This window comes from Episyrphus balteatus, chromosome 2, assembly GCF_945859705.1.
Source record: "Episyrphus balteatus chromosome 2, idEpiBalt1.1, whole genome shotgun sequence".
Classification (NCBI taxonomy): domain Eukaryota; kingdom Metazoa; phylum Arthropoda; class Insecta; order Diptera; family Syrphidae; genus Episyrphus; species Episyrphus balteatus.
In genome coordinates this window covers 68,763,608-68,785,599 of record NC_079135.1, presented here as the reverse complement: position 1 = coordinate 68,785,599, position 21,992 = coordinate 68,763,608, and the positions used below count along the sequence as shown (strand labels likewise).

Below are 21,992 nucleotides of genomic sequence, written 5' to 3'. Positions count from 1 at the left end.
AACCTAGAAATTTGTTTACCCCAAAACATTATAGAGCCAGTAAAAATCCCAAAATAATTAAAATAATTAAAGCCACTTGCGACGATCTTAGCGAAATTTTTCCTAACAATGGACTAGCAATTAACTTTCGGAACATTTCATTAAAGTTGTCTTGGAAGATTTTGAATCCTATGATGGTAAAAATTTAATTTGGTAAATTTTTATTATCATCAGTAGGAAAATTCAGCGAAATGTTATAACTTCCGAAAGCTTTGTGGAAGCAGAATCGATGGTTTCCTAGATACTAGGTTAGGTAGGTTAGGTTATGTGGGCTGACAGTTGATATTGTTACCGTCACACTTAGATCAATGTAGATCCCTTGTGATACCCTGAAGTATTGTAACTTCATGAAAAAAAAAAAAAAAAAAAAGTGTTAACCTATGAATGCTATGGTTGTTCGAGCCATTTGGAGGACTTGAAAAAGTTCAGTAGGCTATTGCCTGAGAGTTCCGATAGTTCTTCTAATTCATTAAAGAAGTAGTTTCCTAAGAATTTTTTCCTAGTGCGACAGAGTGCTGGGCAGTGACAGAGGAAGTGAACAGTGTTTTCCTGTTCGTCCTCATTACCGCAGCCTCTGCATAGATCATCCGTACAAAGCCCCATTTTCTTTTTGTGGTATCCTAGTAGGTTATGACCCGTTAAGACGCCTATTAGGGATCTTAAAGAAGGCTTACTAAGTAGTAAGATCTTATTTGATTTTTTCTCGTCGAAGTTCGGCCATAGTTTCCTGGTGTGACCGCAGGTTTCTAGGAGGTTCCATCTGTCGTTGGTTTTTTGTGAAATCTTGTTGACGATATTTCGCCTTATTTCACATTGTGGGATTCTAATGTTAAGGTCTATGAGAGAGGGATCAAGCACTGAGCCCTCCCTTGCAAGCTCATCCGCTTTTTCGTTTCCGAACACATCACTGTGGCCGGGAACCCAGCAGAGTCTTACATTATGCTGCATACCAAGAACCCTAAGCTCTTCGCGACAGCAAGAAACAAGCTTAGACTTGATTAAGGTGGCAGAAATCGCTTTTATTGCCGCTTGGCTATCAATGAAAAAGGTGATGTCAGCAGGTGATATCGCCATCATGGATATTTGTTTAGCAGCATTTTTCACTGCCAATATCTCGGCTTGGAAGTGTTCATTTTCGAACCATCGGTAAAGATGGCGATAGTCGACTCATTTGAGAAAGGTATACCGTTTTCCCAATCTTGTCTGTTAGGGAAACTGACATTAAAAGATTTGTTAAAGTCTAAGTAGGGGGTCATGTAATCTGTACTAACGTTGTAGCCAACGTAGTTAGAAAGGATCGTAGTATGGCCGTTTTGACTAGTATTCCAAATGTTGGTTTGACTGAGTCGTAGGGTGCTGTTCGCTGCCAATTCTTGTACAAATAGATCTAAGGGAGTGAGATTAAGGATTGCTTCCAGACCCGCGGTTGGAGTGGACCTCATCACCCCCGTAGTACTAATGCAAGCTCCTCTTTGTACTTTGGTTAGGGTCTTCAAGTTCGTGGATTTCTCCAGAGCTTGCCACCAGACTAAACTGCCATAAGTCAGAATGGGTCTGACAATGGCGGTATACATCCACATGATTATTTTAGGATTTGGTCCCCAGTTTCTGCCAAGAATTCTATTACATGAGTAGAGTGCAAACGTGGCTTTCTTATATCTTTCTTGAATGTTTGGACCCCAGTTAAGTTTCTTATCCAAGATCACTCCGAGATATTTCGCTTAATCCGAAATCTTAAGTGGGGTGCCATCAATTTTTGGCACTGCAAAAGGAGGAATTTTCCTTCTGTTTGTGAAAAGTACCAGTTCTGTTTTAAGGGGGTTTACTTTAAGACCGCATCTCCTGGTCCAGTTACTGACCTGGGATAATGCGCTTTCTAATTGTTCGCTTACAGTGGTTAGGTATTTACCTGTCGCTAGAAGAGCTAGATCATCTGCGTAGGCTATAACCTTGACGCCGCTGTTTTTCAATTTGATGAGAATCTCATTCATCACCAAAATCCAAAGAAGAGGTGATAGAATACCCCCTTGTGGGGTTCCTCTAGATGCGTACATTTTTATATGTGACCCACCTAATTCACTATTTATTTGTCTGTTTTTTAACATGCACACGATCCATTTTATGACCGTGTCTTCTATTTTAAGATCAGTGAGTGCTTTTTCAATTGCACTGTTATGAACATTATTGAATGCTCCTTCTATGTCTAGAAATGCTGCGAGGGTATATTCTTTAACCACAAGTGACTTTTCTATTGTTCTGACTGCGCAGTGTAAAGCTGTCTCTACACTTCTACCTTTTGTGTATGCATGCTGAAAGGGTGATATAGTCTCCGGTATTAAATAACTGCGGATATGTATATCGATTAACCTTTCAAGTGTTTTGAGTGTAAAAGAAGTTAGACTGATAGGTCTGAAATCTTTGGGTTCTGTGTAACTGGATTTACCAGCTTTTGGTATAAAGACAACTTTGACTTCACGCCATATTTTAGGGACATACCCCAATTGTAGGCTATTTTGGAATATTGTGATCAGGTATGGAATAATGAATTCACTACTTTTTTGCAGCATCAAAGGGAAGACGCCGTCTAGGCCTGGAGATTTATAAGGAGAGAAGGAGTTAATGGCCCAGATCAACTTTTCTTTCGTAATAATTTCTCTAGGAATTTCACATATTGAGTGCAAAGAGTTTGTGGAATCATTGTCCAATTCAGAGTTACAACCTGGGAAGTGGGCTTCCACCAGGAGTTTTAGACTGTCTTGACAGGATTCTGTCCATCGATTATCAGGCCCCTTTAGGGACCCTATAGAAGTATTCGTCTTGGAGAGAATGCTCCGTAGTCTCGCCGAATGGTTAGTACATTCGATAGTACTACAGAAGTTTCTCCAAGAGCTACGTTTGGCTCGTTCCTAGATACTAGAAATGCAGCAAAATGTTTTAATTTCATGGCATCCAATATTAAAAGAGATTAAAAAAGTTTATTAGAATGATTTGAAATTTCATTGAATTCTTTACAAAATTTAAAAAAATCAGATTGATTTTCGTTTTGTTTCTTCTGTTGGACAAATTCATCAGCAATTATTAGATTAGTAACGCACAGCAAGTCTTCAACAATTGCTTTGAGATCCACTTTTTAGAACTTTTTTGTCCATATCAAGACCAGGCACGGGAAACTTCTTCGGTTTTAATAATGTTATCGTATCAATGTTGAAAACATGTTCATTCTGTTAAAGGTCGAAAGTTAAATTTGTTCCACATGTATAAAGTTGAGATTCGACTTGTCTAAACTAAGGATCTGGTCGTATACCTATTAGGGCTCTTGATTCTACCCGGGTAATACCCGGGTCCAATGCTACCCGGGTATTACCCGGGTACTCGAAATACCCGGGTACCCGGGTCCTCAAAATACAATCTGACGTCTCTGGAAAAAGTTATACCTACACTGAACCAAATCCTTACGTAAATATAACGAAAAAATTCGTTGAGCCAACGAAAATTTAATTAATTTTCAGCCGGTGAAAAATTTAATTGGCTCAACGAAATGGCTTTTATACGTTAATGAAGAACTTCATCAACTAACGAAAACTGTCGTATTTTAATGAAATTTTTCATAAAAATTTTTGATCGCGAATTAATGAATTTTTACATCACTTTACGAAAGTTTTCATCAATTAACGTAAAACTTAATTAAACACGGTGATATTTTTCGTTAGTCAATGTATTTTTTGATTAATTTATGAAAGAACTTTCGTAAGCTAACGAATTTTTTCGTTAATTTTATGAATATTTTAATAAAATTACGAAAAAATATTCGTTAGCTAACGAAACTTTTCATTGAATTTATAAATATTTTCATAAATCACGTAATTTTTTTGTCAGCTTACGAAACCTTTCGTTGTAATAATTATCCTTTTAGAAGAATATACTTACTTTATTTTCATAAACCTAGAATTTTTTCGTCCATTTTTCTTCCCTAAATTTTGGAATAAAAAACCTGAAATTCAAAAGAAGTGGAGCGGAGCGAAAATTTTTTACCATACAAAAAGAAAATTTTAATTTAAATTTTTAATCATCCTAAATTAAAAACATTGAACACAAAAATACGAATGGCTTGATGATCGGCTTTTGAGGTGTTCCACGTATATAGGAAAGCTTCATGGGATTTTTATATGTAATTGTCCTTTAGAACCAGTCCCATGTATAAGGTGCATTAGGATGACATCTTTGGAATCTGAAATAAAACTTAAATAGAAAAACAAACAAAAAAGTTAGAATATTATAAGAGACAAAAATATTGTTTTTTTTTATCAAATAATATAGGAAACAATAATCGAATGATACTTACTATCTCATCGTTCATCCACTCTTCCACTCTTTTGAGATCGGTGACGAAAACGTTTTTTTCTTTTTGAAAGGGTGAAACATAATCAAAATTATTGGGAGTTAGGTAGTTTACAATTATTTATCTTACCTGTATAATTCCCGAGTAAATGATCCAAGTTCCAGTTAAAAGGATTTTTTTTTTTAATCTTCTTGGTAAGGATCCGGTTATAATATTTTAAACTAAACATTAACATAATTATTTAAAACTTTTTCAGCACACAATATGTTTTGTATATATATTATTCCGCGTGATAGGTCTTCGCACTTTGGGGGTTGAATATACACTTACACTGTGACTACCAGAAATGCACACAATAAACGAAAATACAGCGTGCTCTGTATACACGTTAGTCTACCTTTTTTTCGAAAGACAACGATTTATTTTCGTTAACTGATGTATTTTTTCATAAGCCGATGCAAAATTTCATTAGTCTATGAAGAATTTTCATAAGCCAATTATTTATATTCATAAACTGATGAAGATTTTCGTTAGTTATAATGTTGAACTTCATAAGTTTATGAATTTTTTCGTTACTCAATTAAAATTGTGATCAAGTAAGGATCGAATTAATTTTTTTATTCTCTAAAATGAGTATGAAATTTTTCGTTAAATGATGAATTTTTTCATTAAAATGGATTTTTCGACTCTAAAGGGGGAGAAAAAGTGTATGAAACGTTTTCATTAATTGATGAAGGTTTTCATATTACGAAAAATTACATATTTTCGTTGAGCCAACGAAAGTTTCGTTGGGCCAACGAAAATGTAGTGTATGAAACGATTTTCGTAATATTACGAAATTTATTATTTTCAGTGTATGTTTTTCATCTTATTTTCCTTATTTTCAAACCAAGAAAATTAGGACTTGTGGACATGAGATTTTTTTTAGATTTTTGAGGATAGTTAAAGAATATCCAAACAAAGATTAAAATGAAAAAATTAGCCTATTTGCACTAATTCCTAAGATGAACAAGAATCTTCTTTAGTGCATATCCTAAAATTTGCCCCTCCATCAAAAAATACCATTATATCGTAGGTATATATATTTTTTGTAAGGGATTGTTTTGATTTTTAATAATGATGGATTCTAAAATCTTCATGCCAAATTTGGTTCATCTACCATAACTTTTAAGGGTTTTTCGGCAGTAAGTTTGCAACTGTTATAATAATATGAGTTGACAGATGAAAAACAGGTATAACTTTTTCCAGAGACGTCAGATTGTCTTGATTTTAGATTTTTTGGAATCAGCATTAAAAAATACCTTGAAATCATGTATCATATGTGTATATACTACCATAGCCTATTTTTGCTAATTTTGAAAATCTCCATTTCGCGATATGACCTTGAAATCGCGACAAGCGGACATGAGATTTTTCTAGACTTTTGAGATATGTTATGGTAGGTAGGTAGGTAGAGATGGCGGTCAAGGCAACCATGTTTGATTGACCCAATTAGCGCAGGATGCGCCGTTTTGATACCAAAACTTATGAAACCTGTGAGTGATAATTGGATTTATTTGAAATACATTTTTTAATTGGTTTTTTAAAAAAGGGAAAAACAAGTGTTAGGCAGTCCTAAATCCACTTTGTTGCATTTAGGAACGAGATCAAGTCTTTGATCTTTGATTCTGAGATGTTATCTATGACATTAAAGAATTCGCTCCCCAGAGAGAGTGCTCTATTCCTAGCAAGGGCGGGACATTGACATAGGAAATGGTAGACCGTTTCTTTTTCTTGCTGGTCCAAGCAGCTGCGACAGTAGGTATTGTGCGGTATACCCAACTTTGCTGCATGTTCCCCTATCGGCCAATGTCCTGTACACACCGCAACGATTCTGCTAATATCTTTTCTGGGTCTAGAGATTAGGTCATATGTTTTGGATTTATTATAGGTGGGCCAGATTTTTCTGGATATGACGCAGCTAGTCAAGTTGTGCCACCTATTGTTAGCTTTTGTTAGGTATTTTAAGAAGATATCGCCCTTCATGACTCCTATGGGAATGTTGACTATTTCTGCTAGTGACTCATGAAGGGCTGATCCTTGCCTGGCCAGTTCATCCGCCTTTTCATTGCCTTCAAAACCACTGTGACCTGGGATCCAGATGAGAGTGATTGTGAGGCTTTCACTCAGCAATGAGAGTTCCTCTCTGCACTGCTGAACCAATTTGGAGGATGTCGTGACCGAAGCAATTGCTTTTATAGCTGCCTGACTATCTGTTAGTATAGCTATATTTTGGTTTTGATTCGGATATACTCTAAGTAATTTGCAAGCTTCTTTAATTGCCAGCAATTCCGCTTGGAATACACTTGCAAAGTTTGGTAGTCGAAAGGATTTTGAGATATTGAGGGATTCATAGTAGACACCCGAACCGACCCCACAGTCCATTTTTGAGCCATCAGTGAAAATGCAGGTGTCGAAGCCTCTCGTCACAATGCCCTCTTCCCAGTCTGATCTCGACGGGAAGCTGACCTTGCAATTCATTACAGTATTCAAAATAGGGGTGCAGTAGTCCGTGGGTGTCAGAAGCATATCCGATGGTATTAAATTTGTTGTGTCACTGTGACCAAAAGATTTTGCCTTCCAACTACCTGTTTCTTTTAGCCTTAAAACGCTACAAGAGACCTGGTATTTGATATGAAGGTCTATGGGTAAGAGGTGCAAGAGAACGTTTAGAGCCTCCGTGGGGCACGACCGGAGGGCTCCAGTCGTCCCTACGCTTGCTGTTCTCTGGATTTTCTTAAGTTTGTTGATGTTATAAGCTTTACTGAGTGCAGGCCACCAAACAATGGCGCCGTAGGTAAGAATGGGTCGTACAACCGCTGTGTAAGTCCATAGAATCATTTTTGATTTAAGACCCCATTTTTTCCCAAAGGTTTTACTGCAGGCATAGAAAGCAATGCTCGCTTTTCTAACCCGCTCTTCTATATTAAGCTTCCAGCTCAGTTTAGTGTCCAAAATTACACCTAAATATTTGGCGCTAGAAGAAAGTGATAAGATTTGGCCGTTGAGCTGAGGTAGAGGGAAGACAGGGATTTTGGTTTTAGTTGTAAAAAGCATCAGTTCCGTTTTACTTTGATTAACTCCTAGGCCACAGCTTGTAGCCCAGTTGCTAACTTTTCTCAAAGCCGAGTCAGTCATTTCACTGATCACAGGTAAAAACTTTCCTGATACAAGTACAACCAGATCATCCGCATATGCCACTGCCTTCACTCCACTTCTCTCAAGCTTCACGAGGATATTGTTCATGACAAGGAGCCATAACAGTGGGGAAAGAACGCCACCCTGAGGCGTACCCCTATTAACGCATTTAAAACAGTTAGAATTTCCTAAGCTTGCTTGAATTCTTCTCTCTTTTAGCATTGAAATAATCCAACTTCTGATATAGTCTTCTACTTCAAAAGTCACTAGGGCTTCGAGAATAGATTCGGTTAGGACATTGTTAAAAGCTCCCTCTACATCCAAGAAGGTAGCTAGGGTATATTCTTTAAAGTGTAACGAGTTCTCAATTGTTCGAACGACTTCATGGAGGGCTGTTTCCGTAGATTTGCCCCTCATATAAGCGTGCTGCGAACTGGCTAGAGGACATCTTTTAAAAATGTCTCTAATATGAGTTTCTAAGATTCGTTCTAAGGATTTAAGTAAGAAAGATGTTAAACTTATTGGCCGGAAATCCTTCGCGGATTCATGTCCTCTTTTGCCCACTTTGGGTATGAAAACCACGCTAACTTGTCTCCAAGACTTGGGCACATGATTAAGAAGAAGGCAGCCTTTAAAGATTTTTTCAAGCCATGGAACTGCTATCTCTTGCTGATTTTGCAGCATAATGGGCAGAATACCATCAGGGCCTGGGGATTTGTACGGAGAGAAAGTGTTAATAGCCCAAGCTATATTTTCTTTTGTTATCAGGAGGTTTACTTGCTCAGTCGTAACTGATAGCAAAGTGGGATTTATGTTCACTTCAGAGGTGCTATCAACGCACCCCGGAAAATGAGTAGTCATTAATAATTCTAAGGATTCAGCTGGAGATATTGTCCAGGATCCGTCAGACTTTTTAAGAAACGAGGGATTTGAGTGTTCCCTCGATAAAACCTTGCTAAGCCTGGCAGAATCCTTAATATCTTCTATGGAGTGACAGTATTCCTCCCAGCTTTCCTTTTTGGCTGATGCTATGCTACGCTTGTAGACTCTTAAGCAATCTTTATAGGGTTCATAGAATTTGTGTTTATGGCAGATGTTGAAGATTGTTCTAGTCATTTTCCTCAGATTAGACAGGTCTTCGTTCCACCAAGGGGGAAATATTTTGCTACTATGTCTCACCGGACAAGAGACTTTAAAGGCAGTGATCATTGCTCGTTCAAAGGTCATTACCTTTGATTCGAGCTCATCCACCGAATCTGTATTTATATTGGGTATATTGCGTAACTTTGCACTAAAAACTTGACCGAAATTCTTCCAGTCAGTTCTTTTGGGATTTCTATAAGGGGGTGGGATTTTGGTTTCAAACTTAAGTTGGAACAGAATCCAACTATGGTCTGAAAAGGATTTTAAAGGGGATACTCTCCAATTTTCAACCTGCAAATTGAAGTTGCTATTTGTAATAGTGATGTCTAGTACATCCTCCCATCCTTCATAGTTCCTTGAACTAGGAAACGTGAATGTTGGAGTAGTACCTCTATTGCAAAGAGTAAGGTTATTTTCAATGATATAATCAAATAAAGACTCACCTCGTTCATTGATCTCAGAACTACCCCAAAGAGTATGACGTGCATTTGCGTCACACCCGATGAGTAGGCTTGTCTTCATTGTACTGGCTTGAGTTGTCAGCCTACGTACTTCCTCCGGCGGTGACTGCTGGTCATGTGCCATGTACGCAGATGCCAAAAGTAGTCCATCAGTATTTGAACCCTCTAATTTGACAACGGTCAAATCAGAGGTGCTAAGATTGGGACACAAAAAAGCTTTTAAGTGTTTTTTAGCTAAAATACATGTTCTTGGCTTACCTTGGCTCGAACTGACGGGCTTGTAAAAAAGGTCATATTGGCTGTCTTGGAGACCTCTCACTCGGAGGCCATTAATCCAGGGCTCTTGTATGATGCCCACATCAAAGTTTTCCTCCCTTAGAAAAACTCTCAGGTTATCTGAAGCACATTTAGAGTGCTTCAGATTAACCTGAACGACGTGCAGCATGTTTTTAATTTATATCGGATTCTGCATCGTCAATTACCAGCCTCTCGCCGGAGAACCCTGCCTCTTTGGGGGTATCGTCATCCTCGACGATATCCTCAACTAGGTTAGGGTCCGCTTCCTGACTTTGCAGAATCTTTATTTTGGCATTCCTAATGCCAAAGCGGAGTTTAAAGTCGGCTTTTTCGAGAGCCCCACGACTAACCTCGCAGATCCTCAGAAGGTAAGACGCGCTGTTCTTTTGCGGCTCTTCAGTCTTAATGACTGCCCAGTCATGCATCGGAATCAGCGGGTTTAACCTCTGAAGACTGCGGATCAGCTCCGTTCCACTTGGCTTGATACTCATGAGGGGCAGCCAAATGCGAGCCAGTGGTTGTTTAGGAATCTCCTTAGCTGGGATAAGCTTGAGCTTCAAACCATCCCATTTAGTGCTGATCTTATCAACACTTTTACTAAGGAAATCCCTAGAAAACCCATCCTCGCACTTAATTACCCTGTATCCCCTGAGCATCTCACCAGAGTCGAAACTAGGGTAGGGACCCTCATTTGCCGATAGGGTGTAGAGGAAGACCATCTCAGAGAGTTTGGCCTCGATGGAGTTCCACACTGACATCAGACCTTTGTTGTCAGTGGAGAGCTCATCTACAATCGCCACTTGAAGATCGTCCCTGACGATCTCACTTAAAGTGCGCGATTGCGCCGCTCCCTGAGGTGGCCCTTTCTTTTTGGTGCCGCCGGTTTTAGCTTTCTTTTGAGGAGGGTTACCCTCCTCAAGAGATCTATTTCTCTTGGCGGTCTTTTCGGGATGAACAAAAAGATTGTTGTACTCTTCAACAATTTTTTCGTACCTGATTTTATCAGCGGCATCTTTTTCGTGTGGAGTTCCAGCTTCCTTATTTTTAGCAATCTTGCTAAGAAAGAAGGTAGCCCTCTTGAAGTCCACTCTACGATGCAAACTCGCTGTTTTGAGGTTTTTGTCGGTAGCACTGCTACCCGACGGATTTGTTTGGGCTTTATATGGTCGAGGCACAGAGGTACTACTTGTACTAGCTGTGCTTCCGGGGTGTGGAGGTTGCTTAGGAGCGCTAGCACTTCTAGCAGTCTCCGAGCTATCCACAATGGTCTCTTGGCTCGATGCCAAGAGTTCATCCTCCAATTCGGATGTTGTTACGTCTGTCTTGTCTTCGTCCATTTTAAAAAGATTTGAAAATAAATTAAGGTCCCACGAGTAGGTCGGAAAGAAAAGGTCAACCCCGGCAGAGCCGATTACCGGGGCAAGGCAAAAATTATGACGGATCCTGCCAAGGCATCCGAAAGAGCTCGTTCACGACTGGTTTATCCCCCAGCCTTCCATTTCTTCGGCACGGATTATGTGCACGCTCACCCCACCACTGAAAATTAGGAACCTTGTATCGATGGTAAAATTGCATTTCTGATTATTTAACTATTGAGGAGTTAAGAACAATACAGCTATGCAACCTGACCTTAGCTGATCACCATCTTGCCAAAAACGTACAAGATAAAACTGTGGTGATCATTACCGCCCGGCACCCACTAGGAGGGTTTGATACACGGATTTTTGCCGAGCTATGTTATAGAATGGAAAAAGGAAGATATTGAGCAAAAAAAATTTCTACTAACATTCATTCCGAGGTTAAACCCTTATTTAACTGGATTAATACGCAAATAAAAAATTTAGTTTCTCGTTTTTTCTTATTTTTTCATATTTTGCTATAATTTATTAACCTAGTTGACACTTTTAAGAAGATTGTTTGGCATTGTTAGTTGATAACTATAATGAAAAATATAGGGCTGCCACTTTTAAAATTGGAACTTTTATAAAGCAACCTTATTTCATAGGTAAAATTGGTACATGACCAAATTGGTCATATCTTTGTACATTGGTTCAACCAGGAAACTCTTTAAATGCCAAACAAATTCCCAAAAAGTGTCAACCAGGTTAATAAATTATAGCAAAATAAAAAAAAACACAAAAAAAAGTTTTGTTTTACGCGAATTTACTTGGTTACACGAGCTGTTGAAAACACTCGGGTACACGGGTACCCGGATACCCGAGTATTTTAAGGACCCGGGTACTCGGGTATTTCGGGTACCCGGGTACCCGGGTGCTACCCGGGTAATACCCGGATATTCGAGTACCCGGGTACCCGGGCGGGTCTTCGGGTACCCGGGTTTCAAGAGCTCTAATACCTATATTCCAAAATGCGTAATATTTTGTGAGTTTTTTTGAAAACTTACTGGTCAAATTATTTTCATTATTGAATGGTGATGGTTTACAAGCAATTAAATCTACTCGTATATAAAAAAAATGATGCTAACGACAACTAGCTCAAATCAAGAATGAAATATGTATAATACATATTTCAATAGTCTTTTCTAAACAAAGCTTGAATATATAAAATAATTGCATTTTTAATACAATAACATTAATCAAATGTTATTAATATTAAATATGTAGATGGTTGGTGATTAACGCACGCTGAAGTTATTGAAAAATGTGGTATTTTATATATATGAAGAATTGTTGGGACACCTCAAATTGTTGTCAACGATTTAAAATATTTTGCAAGTTTCCTATTCTATTATAAAGTCACCCTTTTGCTGGTATTTCGATTAAAAAAATAAATTTTTCCGTACATTCCATACATTTTGCACGCGCATCAGAGTTACATTTGCAACAATTTTTGTTTTCATTGTTATTTTTATTGCTTTAACAATAAACTAAAATACTTCTTAGACCGCAAACCATAATATACATAATAATAACCATTTTAACAACAGAATAAAACTATTTTAACTGACCTTTTCTTCAAAACGTAGGATAGGTTCTATTTTTTTCATCAATCAATGATATACAAAAAAAAGTAATCTCAAGCCTTGATTCAAAGAAATCCATAACTTACATCTATACTTAAACTTTAACAGAGCGAGTTTAAATAAGGAACTATTTGGCCTTTGTCTTTATATTGCCCTTATGAAATATGTAGCTTCAATATATACAAAGGAAAACTTAAATAAACTGCTACAAAATATTATTATTATTGCCTCTCTCTTCTTATCATCTAATAAAATATCACAAATTTTCAGGAAACGAGTCAATTTCTCAATAATTCACTATGAGCACACATAATATTTATCGAAAATGCAGCTAACAAAAATTTCAAATAATATATAAAAAGGGACGTAATAATGTTGAGTATTATTTATGGGCCATATTTTCCTGACGATGGGACAATCTGCTTCCATCAAGAATTTCTCGCCTTGTTTAAGGCCTCCTTTCCCTTCACGTTCACATACATACTACATAAGTATAAGCTTCAGGAAATATCATATCTGTCGAAATGTGTGCTCAACTATATGAGCTTAAGTGCACACTAAAAATTGTTGGCTGGCAAAAAGATATTTCCTTTTTTAATAAGAAGTTGTATATATTGGGATTCATGGCAACTTTAAATTAAATGATTTTATTATGGCTAAAGTTTTCCGACAGATGAATTTTGTTCATTTTCTTTCACTCTCTCTCTTTCTCTGGATGCTTAGTACTTTTTGCACGTATATTAGTTGGCATTTGGGTCTCATGTTTTATACTTTGTTAGATTTCACAATTTCTAAGCTTATGAATTTATAGTTTTTTTCCAAAGCAGTTATTGCAGACACAATATTTTGAGATTAATAATAGAAACAAAGGTGTGCGTTAATTGTTTAATTTTATGAGATATAAAAAGATAGAGTATATTTGCCAGCTGTGACGCATTTGTTCAGTTTTGTTACTGCTTTATACCAATTAGTACACCATGCAACCAATTTTAGAAACAAAACGAGTACAATTTCGTTTTTTGTCACACAAGGATGTAGAGTTTTGTGCATGTTAAGGATTGTTGAGTATGAGTATGCTTCAAGAGATGAAAATGTTTTACGTACTAAAAACAGTATTAGGTACGTTAACTTTTTTTTTAAATGGCGAAGTTAGTACTAATTTGATTAAAGTTTTGAATTGTTCTTCAAAAAATGTTCACCAATTATATTGTTTTATAACCGGGCAGAATTTTTAAAATCAATAGTTGTTCAATTTTTAATGTAAAACTTGCCAGAAAAGCTTAACATAAAAACTTTTTAAATTGAATTTTATTCATAAAGTCCACAAAACATAAATGCAAGTTATTTTTATTTTATTTTACTGTTTTCTTTCTTCTTAGAAAAGTTTAATCATCTGCTGCATTATGCCAATTTATAAATCTATTTTATAAACTTAGTGAAGTAGTCGTTATGTTTCCCGAATAACCTAAATCTAATTTGGCCCATTTATGAGTTTTCTTCTAAAAAAAAATTTAATACTGTCTAAAAACACTCGTCTAAATAACCTTATGACTATGTTGGCGAGAGTTTTTAAGTTTGCCACAAATTTCTATAATAATGAAATAAATCAAATTGTTCAATCTTTAATTTGATTCTGTAGTTAATTTAAGAAATAGTCAAACAACTGAACACTAAATCCTTGAATTGTTTTATCGAAGTCAAATATCATTTCATATAACAAAACATTGAAATACTTGTCAACGCTCAAATAAAAGCTCAGTTGCCCATAATCTTGGCCAGAAAGTTATGCAATTCTTCAGTCTGATTTCTAAAGTTTAGTTTTTACTGTTTAGTTTTTTTATTTTAACTCAATTTATAATCAATAATAACTTATAAATGTAGGTAAATCATTATTAAGGTTTGATAAAGATTCGCAAAGATATAGCCCATATAAACAATCATCACCAAATTGGGTCACCATGGCGTATGCTTAACATTTAGTTTAGCTTTTTTTTATTTTAAGCATTTCCAAATAGATTTGCTATCTAGAATAAGAAAATAATTAGTTTTTGAAATTGGAGTTTAAAAAATGTTCACTTAAGAAAAAAAAGAAAAAACAGATATTCTCAAAAGAAGCAGTTTGAACTAGACAGATACAACATAAAAACTCTGTTGATGACTATGCACAACTTAGTTATATTTCCTTACATATTTTAACTTTGGGGTTTAAAGAATTTTAAAAACAATACATTACGATAAAATTATTGTTTGCTCCACCCTGTCCATAATTGACTACTTTAAATATTTCTGCTACTTTAAAAATAGCTTCAAGCTTTTAAAAAGTCTAATTTTGAAGTATGATTTAGCACTCCAGATAATTATGCATAACTAGGTCGAACAAACGTATTCAATGGAAAGAGCTACTTAAATTGTCAAAGTGTTCAAAACAAAGAGAAGAGTTTTTAGGAAAAAAAAAAACAATCATTGGTATAGAGTAGTAAAAAAATCTTTATAAAACAAGGTTTAAAAAATATGCGTATGGAGATAAAATTTTAAAAAAATCTTGGAAATTACAAACAAAAATTTAATAGTTTTTATTTTAAACATTGTTTTCTGTAACAGATTTTTATAAATTATTTTGAGACATATAAACCTAATTTTTGAAAACCCATTATTTATGTATATTTTTAAACAAGTACAATCTCAAAAATAGACCTTTTTCATTAAATGGATGCTCGTTCCACGGGAGGGATTTAAAAGGAGAAAAAATTAAGAAAAGGAGGCCTTTAAATATAATCTTTTAATATTTTTCAGCCCAGAGACTTAGTTTTGACCCTTCAATATTAAATTATTTCTTCTTTCAAATCTAAATTTTAAAAAAATGTACAACGTTTAGTTAATTGTTATCTCTTCCACGTCCATTACCTACGGCCCTAAGTTTTATTTAGTATCCTCTTTATATCATTCTTAATGTTTATAGTGTCTATTGAGAAAATTATTTTTGTATAAAAAAGTAGGTTTAACGAATTATTTGACAAAAAAAAACTGGTGCTGAATAATTAATAAGGCCAATTAAGGCGAGTTCTTGCTGATAAAAATATTAAGTTTTGCAAGACAATTTTGAAGGATATCGAAATATTGTCTATTACTCGTAAATGTGATTTTGGTCATCAAACAATTTTGCACAAAAAAGCTAAAAAAAACTTTATTGCTGCAAAGGGGCCTTTTTAAATTCCGTAAATTGGCCTTGAAAGGGAGCAAAGTAGAAAAAATGTTTTTGTTTGTTTTTATATTTAGTAAATACAGCAGGATATCGAAAAACTTTGCTGTTTTGAGGTATGGCAATGTCAAAAAGCATCCCGTTTAGTTTGTAACTTCTTGTAAAGACAAACTGGTTGAGATAGATAGACAAATAATGTTGAGCATTCTCTATCATCCCTTTAATTGATTATCTCAAGTTCAATTTGTTTATGGATGCATAACTAAACACTTGTATACATTACATAATGTACCTAAGTGTACCACATCTAAGACCATACATACATTGATTTAACTTCCCAAACTACATACTCGTAAAATACATACCTATACATAAATATATTTACTTATTTTTTTAAAGAGTTCTTGTTGAAGCAATATTTAAGTTCATGCTTTTAAATGTGTTTTTTTTTTGCATTTACCCACAAAAAATTTACTTTTTTGCTGTGCTATCTCATTTTTCATCCCAATCGACTATATGCCGCATGTAAGAATGAACTCAGCAGGAAGTTTAATTTTGGGTTACTTGTTTTTTTTTTAGATTTATACATAACCTCGATAGGAAATCATTTGGGTTTAGGTAGTAAACCGAATAGATTGTATCACGCGTAATAACTAAAAAACTTTCAAATACATACAACCAACCTTTAAAAAAAAAGAAAAGCTTTTTTACCCTAAATCCTTTTTTCTATAGCTACTTCCTGTACTTCGTGACTAGCCAAATAATCGATTTTCCTATATAGGTTTATAGCACAGGTTTAAATTGATGATAAACAAAAAATTCATGGTCCTCATCCTCTCTAGTGATAAATCTTTTTTTCCGCAAAACTTTTCCAAAGTAATTTAAAATCTTGAAGACAACACGTCCTCATAGTTAACCTCCATTTTTTGCTTTCATACCTATACCTTCCTCTATTAAAAATAAAAAAACACGAACATTCCTCATTCTCAAGAAAATTCATTAAACTTTCCTCTTTCCGCCAAAAACCGAATTTATGCAAAGCAAAAGTTTTGAATAAATTTAAGGACAGAAATAACATATGCAAACTAACTCATTCACATAAACCTCAAATGAAATCGAAATGAAAAAAAAAAATACAATCAACTGGAAACCCAACAGCTTTAGATATTATATTTTATTTGTGTATATATTCGAATATATTTTATTAAACCCCAACCGACATTATTTCAGTCTTTGAAAATAATCAACATCATTTGACTTTCATTTAAATTACATCATTTAATTTACATCAATTATGTACCATTTGAAGGGAAATAGAGTGCCAACAGAGTGTCGTATATATTAAACTGTAGATTCCCAGGATATACGATCTAGGATGAGATGTAGTAGATGTTGTAGGTGGAGTCATCCCGACTTGAACACAAAACCACATTGACCAAATAACAATCATCAAAGTCGAGGAAGGAGTAGATGTGAGGTGAGAAACCACAAACATCGGGTTAAGACGTTATGGTATTTACATATTTCTGTGGAAATGGCAAGAGTTTTAAAATTAGCTTGCACGCCCAGCAAAACCTTTTTAGCAAAATTTAAGAAGCGAAGAGGATGTTTTTCTTTTTCTTTTGTGAACTAAATATACAGACACCCATTCCAGCTTAATTTAGCATGCGGAGAAAAGTTATTCTAAAACGACTAAAAGGGTTGCGGTTTTGTTGGTTAACGAGTTTTTGCGATGAAATGATGGCAATGGCAATGCAGCCATCTTTAAACGCCTTAAAGGTGTTTGCAATCAGACACTTTAACAATTTTGTGCTTGATTATAAATCATATAAAATAGGAACGCGTTTTTGGAGGTTTTAAGAAGTTTAAATTTTTGAATAGAATGGGTTGCTTGGGAACTCGGGGATTTACTTAGATTCCTATGTATACATATTTTAGGGAAACCAAAGATTGTTAACAAACACTTTTTTGAACTTGATAACCCTTTTTACGAAATGGTGGTGATTAACGTAATTAAACGTGTATTTTTATGATTAAAACAATTTGGGGAGTTTTTTAGGCTTTCATAAAAAAATATAACTGAGGTTCTTAAATAGAAAATTCAAAGAAAAGACTTGTATAAATTGACGAAATTACATTATAATGAAAAAAAAAAAAAAATAAGGAGCACTTCATTTTTCAAATCGATTTACTTAAAGTTCTAAAGATGAAAGGGAAAAGGTGTGAGAGTAAAAACTGTTCTCACTGACTATTTTAAACATTTCATGTAACGGAGAAAAAAGGGCACCTTAAAATAAGATGTTGCCACCTTAAAACAATATGATTCCCTTAAAATAAGTGGAATTCCCTTAAATTCTCTTAAATTTAAAGTGAACTTCATTTCATTTTAATATTAATTTTATTTAAAAAACCTACTAAATAACATACGGCCGATGTTGCCGTATTGGTTTTTGAAATTAAAATTGAGATTTTTGGGAACAAACATTTTTTTGTTTGAATTGCCAACATAAATTACCTAAATTAAATTAAATTAAAAAAAATTTCTATGTTACTAAAAACAAAATTAGAAGTATAATCTTCCATCGTTTAAGATTTTTTTTTTACAATCGTTTGTTATAATTTAGTTTATGAAATTTAAACAAAATTTTTGAAAAAATTATTTTTATTTACAAAAATCTTTATTTAAATTTAAAAACACAATACGGCAACAGCGACAATTTTTGACTCATAGAGGTTAAAGTATTTTTAATTACCAGCGCAACGTTTGAAAACAAGATCATCAAAATAGGTGCTGTTCGGCCGGGTTCCTTAACATTACCATTTTTTTGAGCTTTAGTTACTCCTCTAAAACCATAAAATTTGAAATGAATTCTTGTAAAGATAAAAATAATTAATAATATTTTGTAGTTCCCTCCCCATCCATTTTAGAATTTTCGTTTGCCGAAATTTTGAGAAATTAATAAGAAAACTAGTTTTGCTTTCACTATTGAATTTTGAATATGCATACCTTTTTTAAGGGCCTTAATAAATTCAATTTTAAGTACGACCTTTGAGTACCAAGTTTGAAGAAAATCTTTCCAATTATTATGTAGTAGATGAAAGAGATAGGCAGGCACATACAACAAAATTGCTGCACCCAATTTCTTCGCATTCTGATAATGGCCCGTATGCATAAAAAATAGTAAATACTAGCAATATGAAATTAATAAGTGTAAACTAGGTTTGATATGCACAAAATGTGAATAAAAAAGTTCATACTCTACAATTTTTCAAGTAAAAACATTTACTATTTTTTATGCATATGACCCAATGTCATGAATGAGTAAATTATTTTCTTACATCTTATAAATATTTCGATTGACATTTACAAAACAAAAATCTGTAAAACAAATGGTGTATGTACATATATAAACCCCTCTACTTACTCATTTATTATTATCACATTATGTCATATTTGATTGATGTCTCGACATTTGCATACATCTTAATTAAATTATTTAATTAATTTCGGTGTGACTTAAAACATACTCTTAAATTCTCATTTAAAGAAAAACTGAAAAGAAACTACTTCAACATGTAGGTACTCATATTTACAATACATTAACAAAATGGAAAATAAAAATAAAGCAACTCTTTACAATGTCTTTTCAAAAAGATTTATTCTAAAGTAACCTACTTCAAATATTAACTTTTTATCTTGAAGAAAGCAAAGCTCGTTTTCTATGAAAAAAAAAAAACATATAAATTCACGATGGTATATAATTAATATCCAACAAGATACTCTCTAGAAACTTATTAAAGGTCAGGTCAAAGTCAAGAATAAAAGCACACGAGCCATAATTAAGTGAAGGAAACTACCATACATTTGTGTAGTTTACATGGATTATAAATTATAATGTCAATGAGAAAAGTGACACTTATGTATATTCTCCCTTTTATTTACAAACATTGAAATAGTTTAGCATTAAACCCGTGGTTGTGCAATCATAATTACATATGTACATTAGGGTGTCCGTTATTTCCCAAAGTGACGTTTTCAGGGGTGACACCCCCCAGATCGAAAGTTTAAGCCCTAAATACGGGGAATTTAGCAAAAAAAATTTTTTTGGGAGTCATTAACCCGTGCCTCTAAGGTCATACTTTCCCCATACAAATTTGTATGGGAAATTTTTAACTCATACATAAAATTTTTTTTCTCTCGAGTTAAATCATCTATTTTTAAAATGTTTGTTGATTCTGGTTGGAAAATAGTTCCTTTAAAAGATTACATTCAAAATTTCCCGTTAAAAATTTTTTTTATATTTTATTTCGGTTTTTGAAATTATTAGCTGTTTTCGTAGTTTTTGCTTTCACCTATCACACAATTTTAAATGCAGTTTTATTGGTTTTTAATTCTTTTCAAATATTGCATTAAAAAATTTGTGAATAAATCAAAAATTTCAATTTTTTGAAAATTTTTTTGGAAATTTTTGCCTTTTTATAAAAAAATATTATTAAATACTTTACCCTTTCTTGTTTGCAACTTTTTTGATGTAATTTTTTAGGTGAATAATTTTTAAACAAAATTCAATAAAAATATTGTAAACATATCTTTTGTAGTTCGAGAAAAATAAATTTAAACGTATAAAAACGGCAAAAATTTCAAAAAAAATAAAAAAAAATTAAAATTTTTGATTTATACACAAATTTTTGAATGCAATATTTGAAAAGAATTAAAAACCAATAAAACTGCATTTAAAATTATGTGATAGGTGAAAGCAAAAACTACGAAAACAGCAAATAATTTCAAAAACCGAAATAAAATATAAAAAAAATTTTTAACGGGAAATTTTGAATGTAATCTTTTAAAGGAACTATTTTCCAACCAGAATCAACAAACATTTTAAAAATAGATGATTTAACTCGAGAGAAAAAAAATTTTATGTATGAGTTAAAAATTTCCCATACAAATTTGTATGGGGAAAGTATGACCTTAGAGGCACGGGTTAATGACCCCCAAAATTTTTTTTTTGCTAAATTCCCCGTATTTAGGCCCTAAACTTTCGATCTGGGGGGTGTCACCCCCGAAAACATCACGTTGGGAAATAACGGACACCCTAATGTACATATACTTTGTCGGTAACAAGTTTAAGGTGCACTTTTTTACTATCGTAAAACTGTTTGAATTAGACAGAGAAATTTAAACCAAGAGCCGGCAGCAATTTTTGGGAGTAGAGAGTGCAAAAATGCACATAAATATGAAGATATACGTCTTTGATCCACATTTTTCAATCAGGAAAGTTTTTCTGATATTTTGGTATATCATTCGTTTGGTTAAGTTGAAAAACGCCCACCCCAATCCTCCGGCTGAAAAAAAAACCTGCCAGACGGCCGAATTTGACAAAATAATGTGAATATCTAACCATACATGAGTATAAAAATTCGTACCACCCCACTCCTAAAATGTTCTTAATTTTCGGTGGTTCACTGAGGCGTATGCGTAACTTTTATTCCTATAATTTAAATCATAAGCTGGATTGAGGTCACCAAGATAGAAATAATAATTTTTTTTTCTACAGTTGACAAATAATTTTTATCAAACCAAACCGTTTTTTTAAATGATCAATTTTTAACTTTTAAATACAAGTCGTTCAGGTATGAACGATTTTCGGTATTTATACTTGTAAGTTTGCTTGTAATTAATTGTGTTTAAAAATTATTTTAATTTTTTTTTTATTTTTCATCAATCGAGTTACAATACTCTACAGACTACGAAATAATACAATCATCATCATCATATAATTAAACGGCGAGCATGGTTTTTGTGGTACCAATTACCGGGCCCCCAAAAACCGAAGGGGCATAAATTATACACCGAACGAAAGAGAATGACGCGTAGATGTGCAGAATCACTTTTTATTTTACTTTTTTTTAACCGAAATAACGAAATTAAACAAATTAAAATTCGATACAAAATAAAAAAAAAAAACAAAAACAACTGGAATATCTATTGGAAAATTTCCAATCGACTGGAATGAAATGTCATTCATGACTGAATGAATGAATGAAAGCATTCAGCGAAAATCAAAAAACATTAAGGTGGGTTCACATTGGTGCGTTGTTTTAAGATCGCATGTAAACTATGGTTAACTTTCATTGTTTTAGTTATCTAAGTTTAGAAGTAAGATGTTTGTTTTATTACCATGAATTTTTTTGTTAAAATCGAATTCTATTAAAATCGAGCCTATTTCTAAGGTCCAATCTTTTGTAAACACTTTTGATACCAATGAAATCTATTTTCGTCCTTTTCTCTCTTGAAAGAACATAAGAATTTGTCAGCAATTACATGAAGCCTCAAGAGGCGCGACTCTTTAA

General features: G+C 33.9%; 2 protein-coding genes across 3 annotated transcripts in view; one reads left to right on the top strand and one right to left on the bottom strand.

The window, feature by feature from the left end:
• LOC129909831 (neurotrimin) overlaps nucleotides 1-21,992 on the top strand; it is a 137,977-nt gene that overhangs the window by 91,103 nt on the left and 24,882 nt on the right. The window lies entirely within an intron of this gene.
• LOC129909498 (uncharacterized) lies at nucleotides 9,609-10,793 on the bottom strand. The gene has a single exon (XM_055986574.1). The coding sequence runs from the start codon at nucleotides 10,791-10,793 to the stop codon at nucleotides 9,609-9,611; it is 1,185 nt and encodes a 394-aa protein (XP_055842549.1).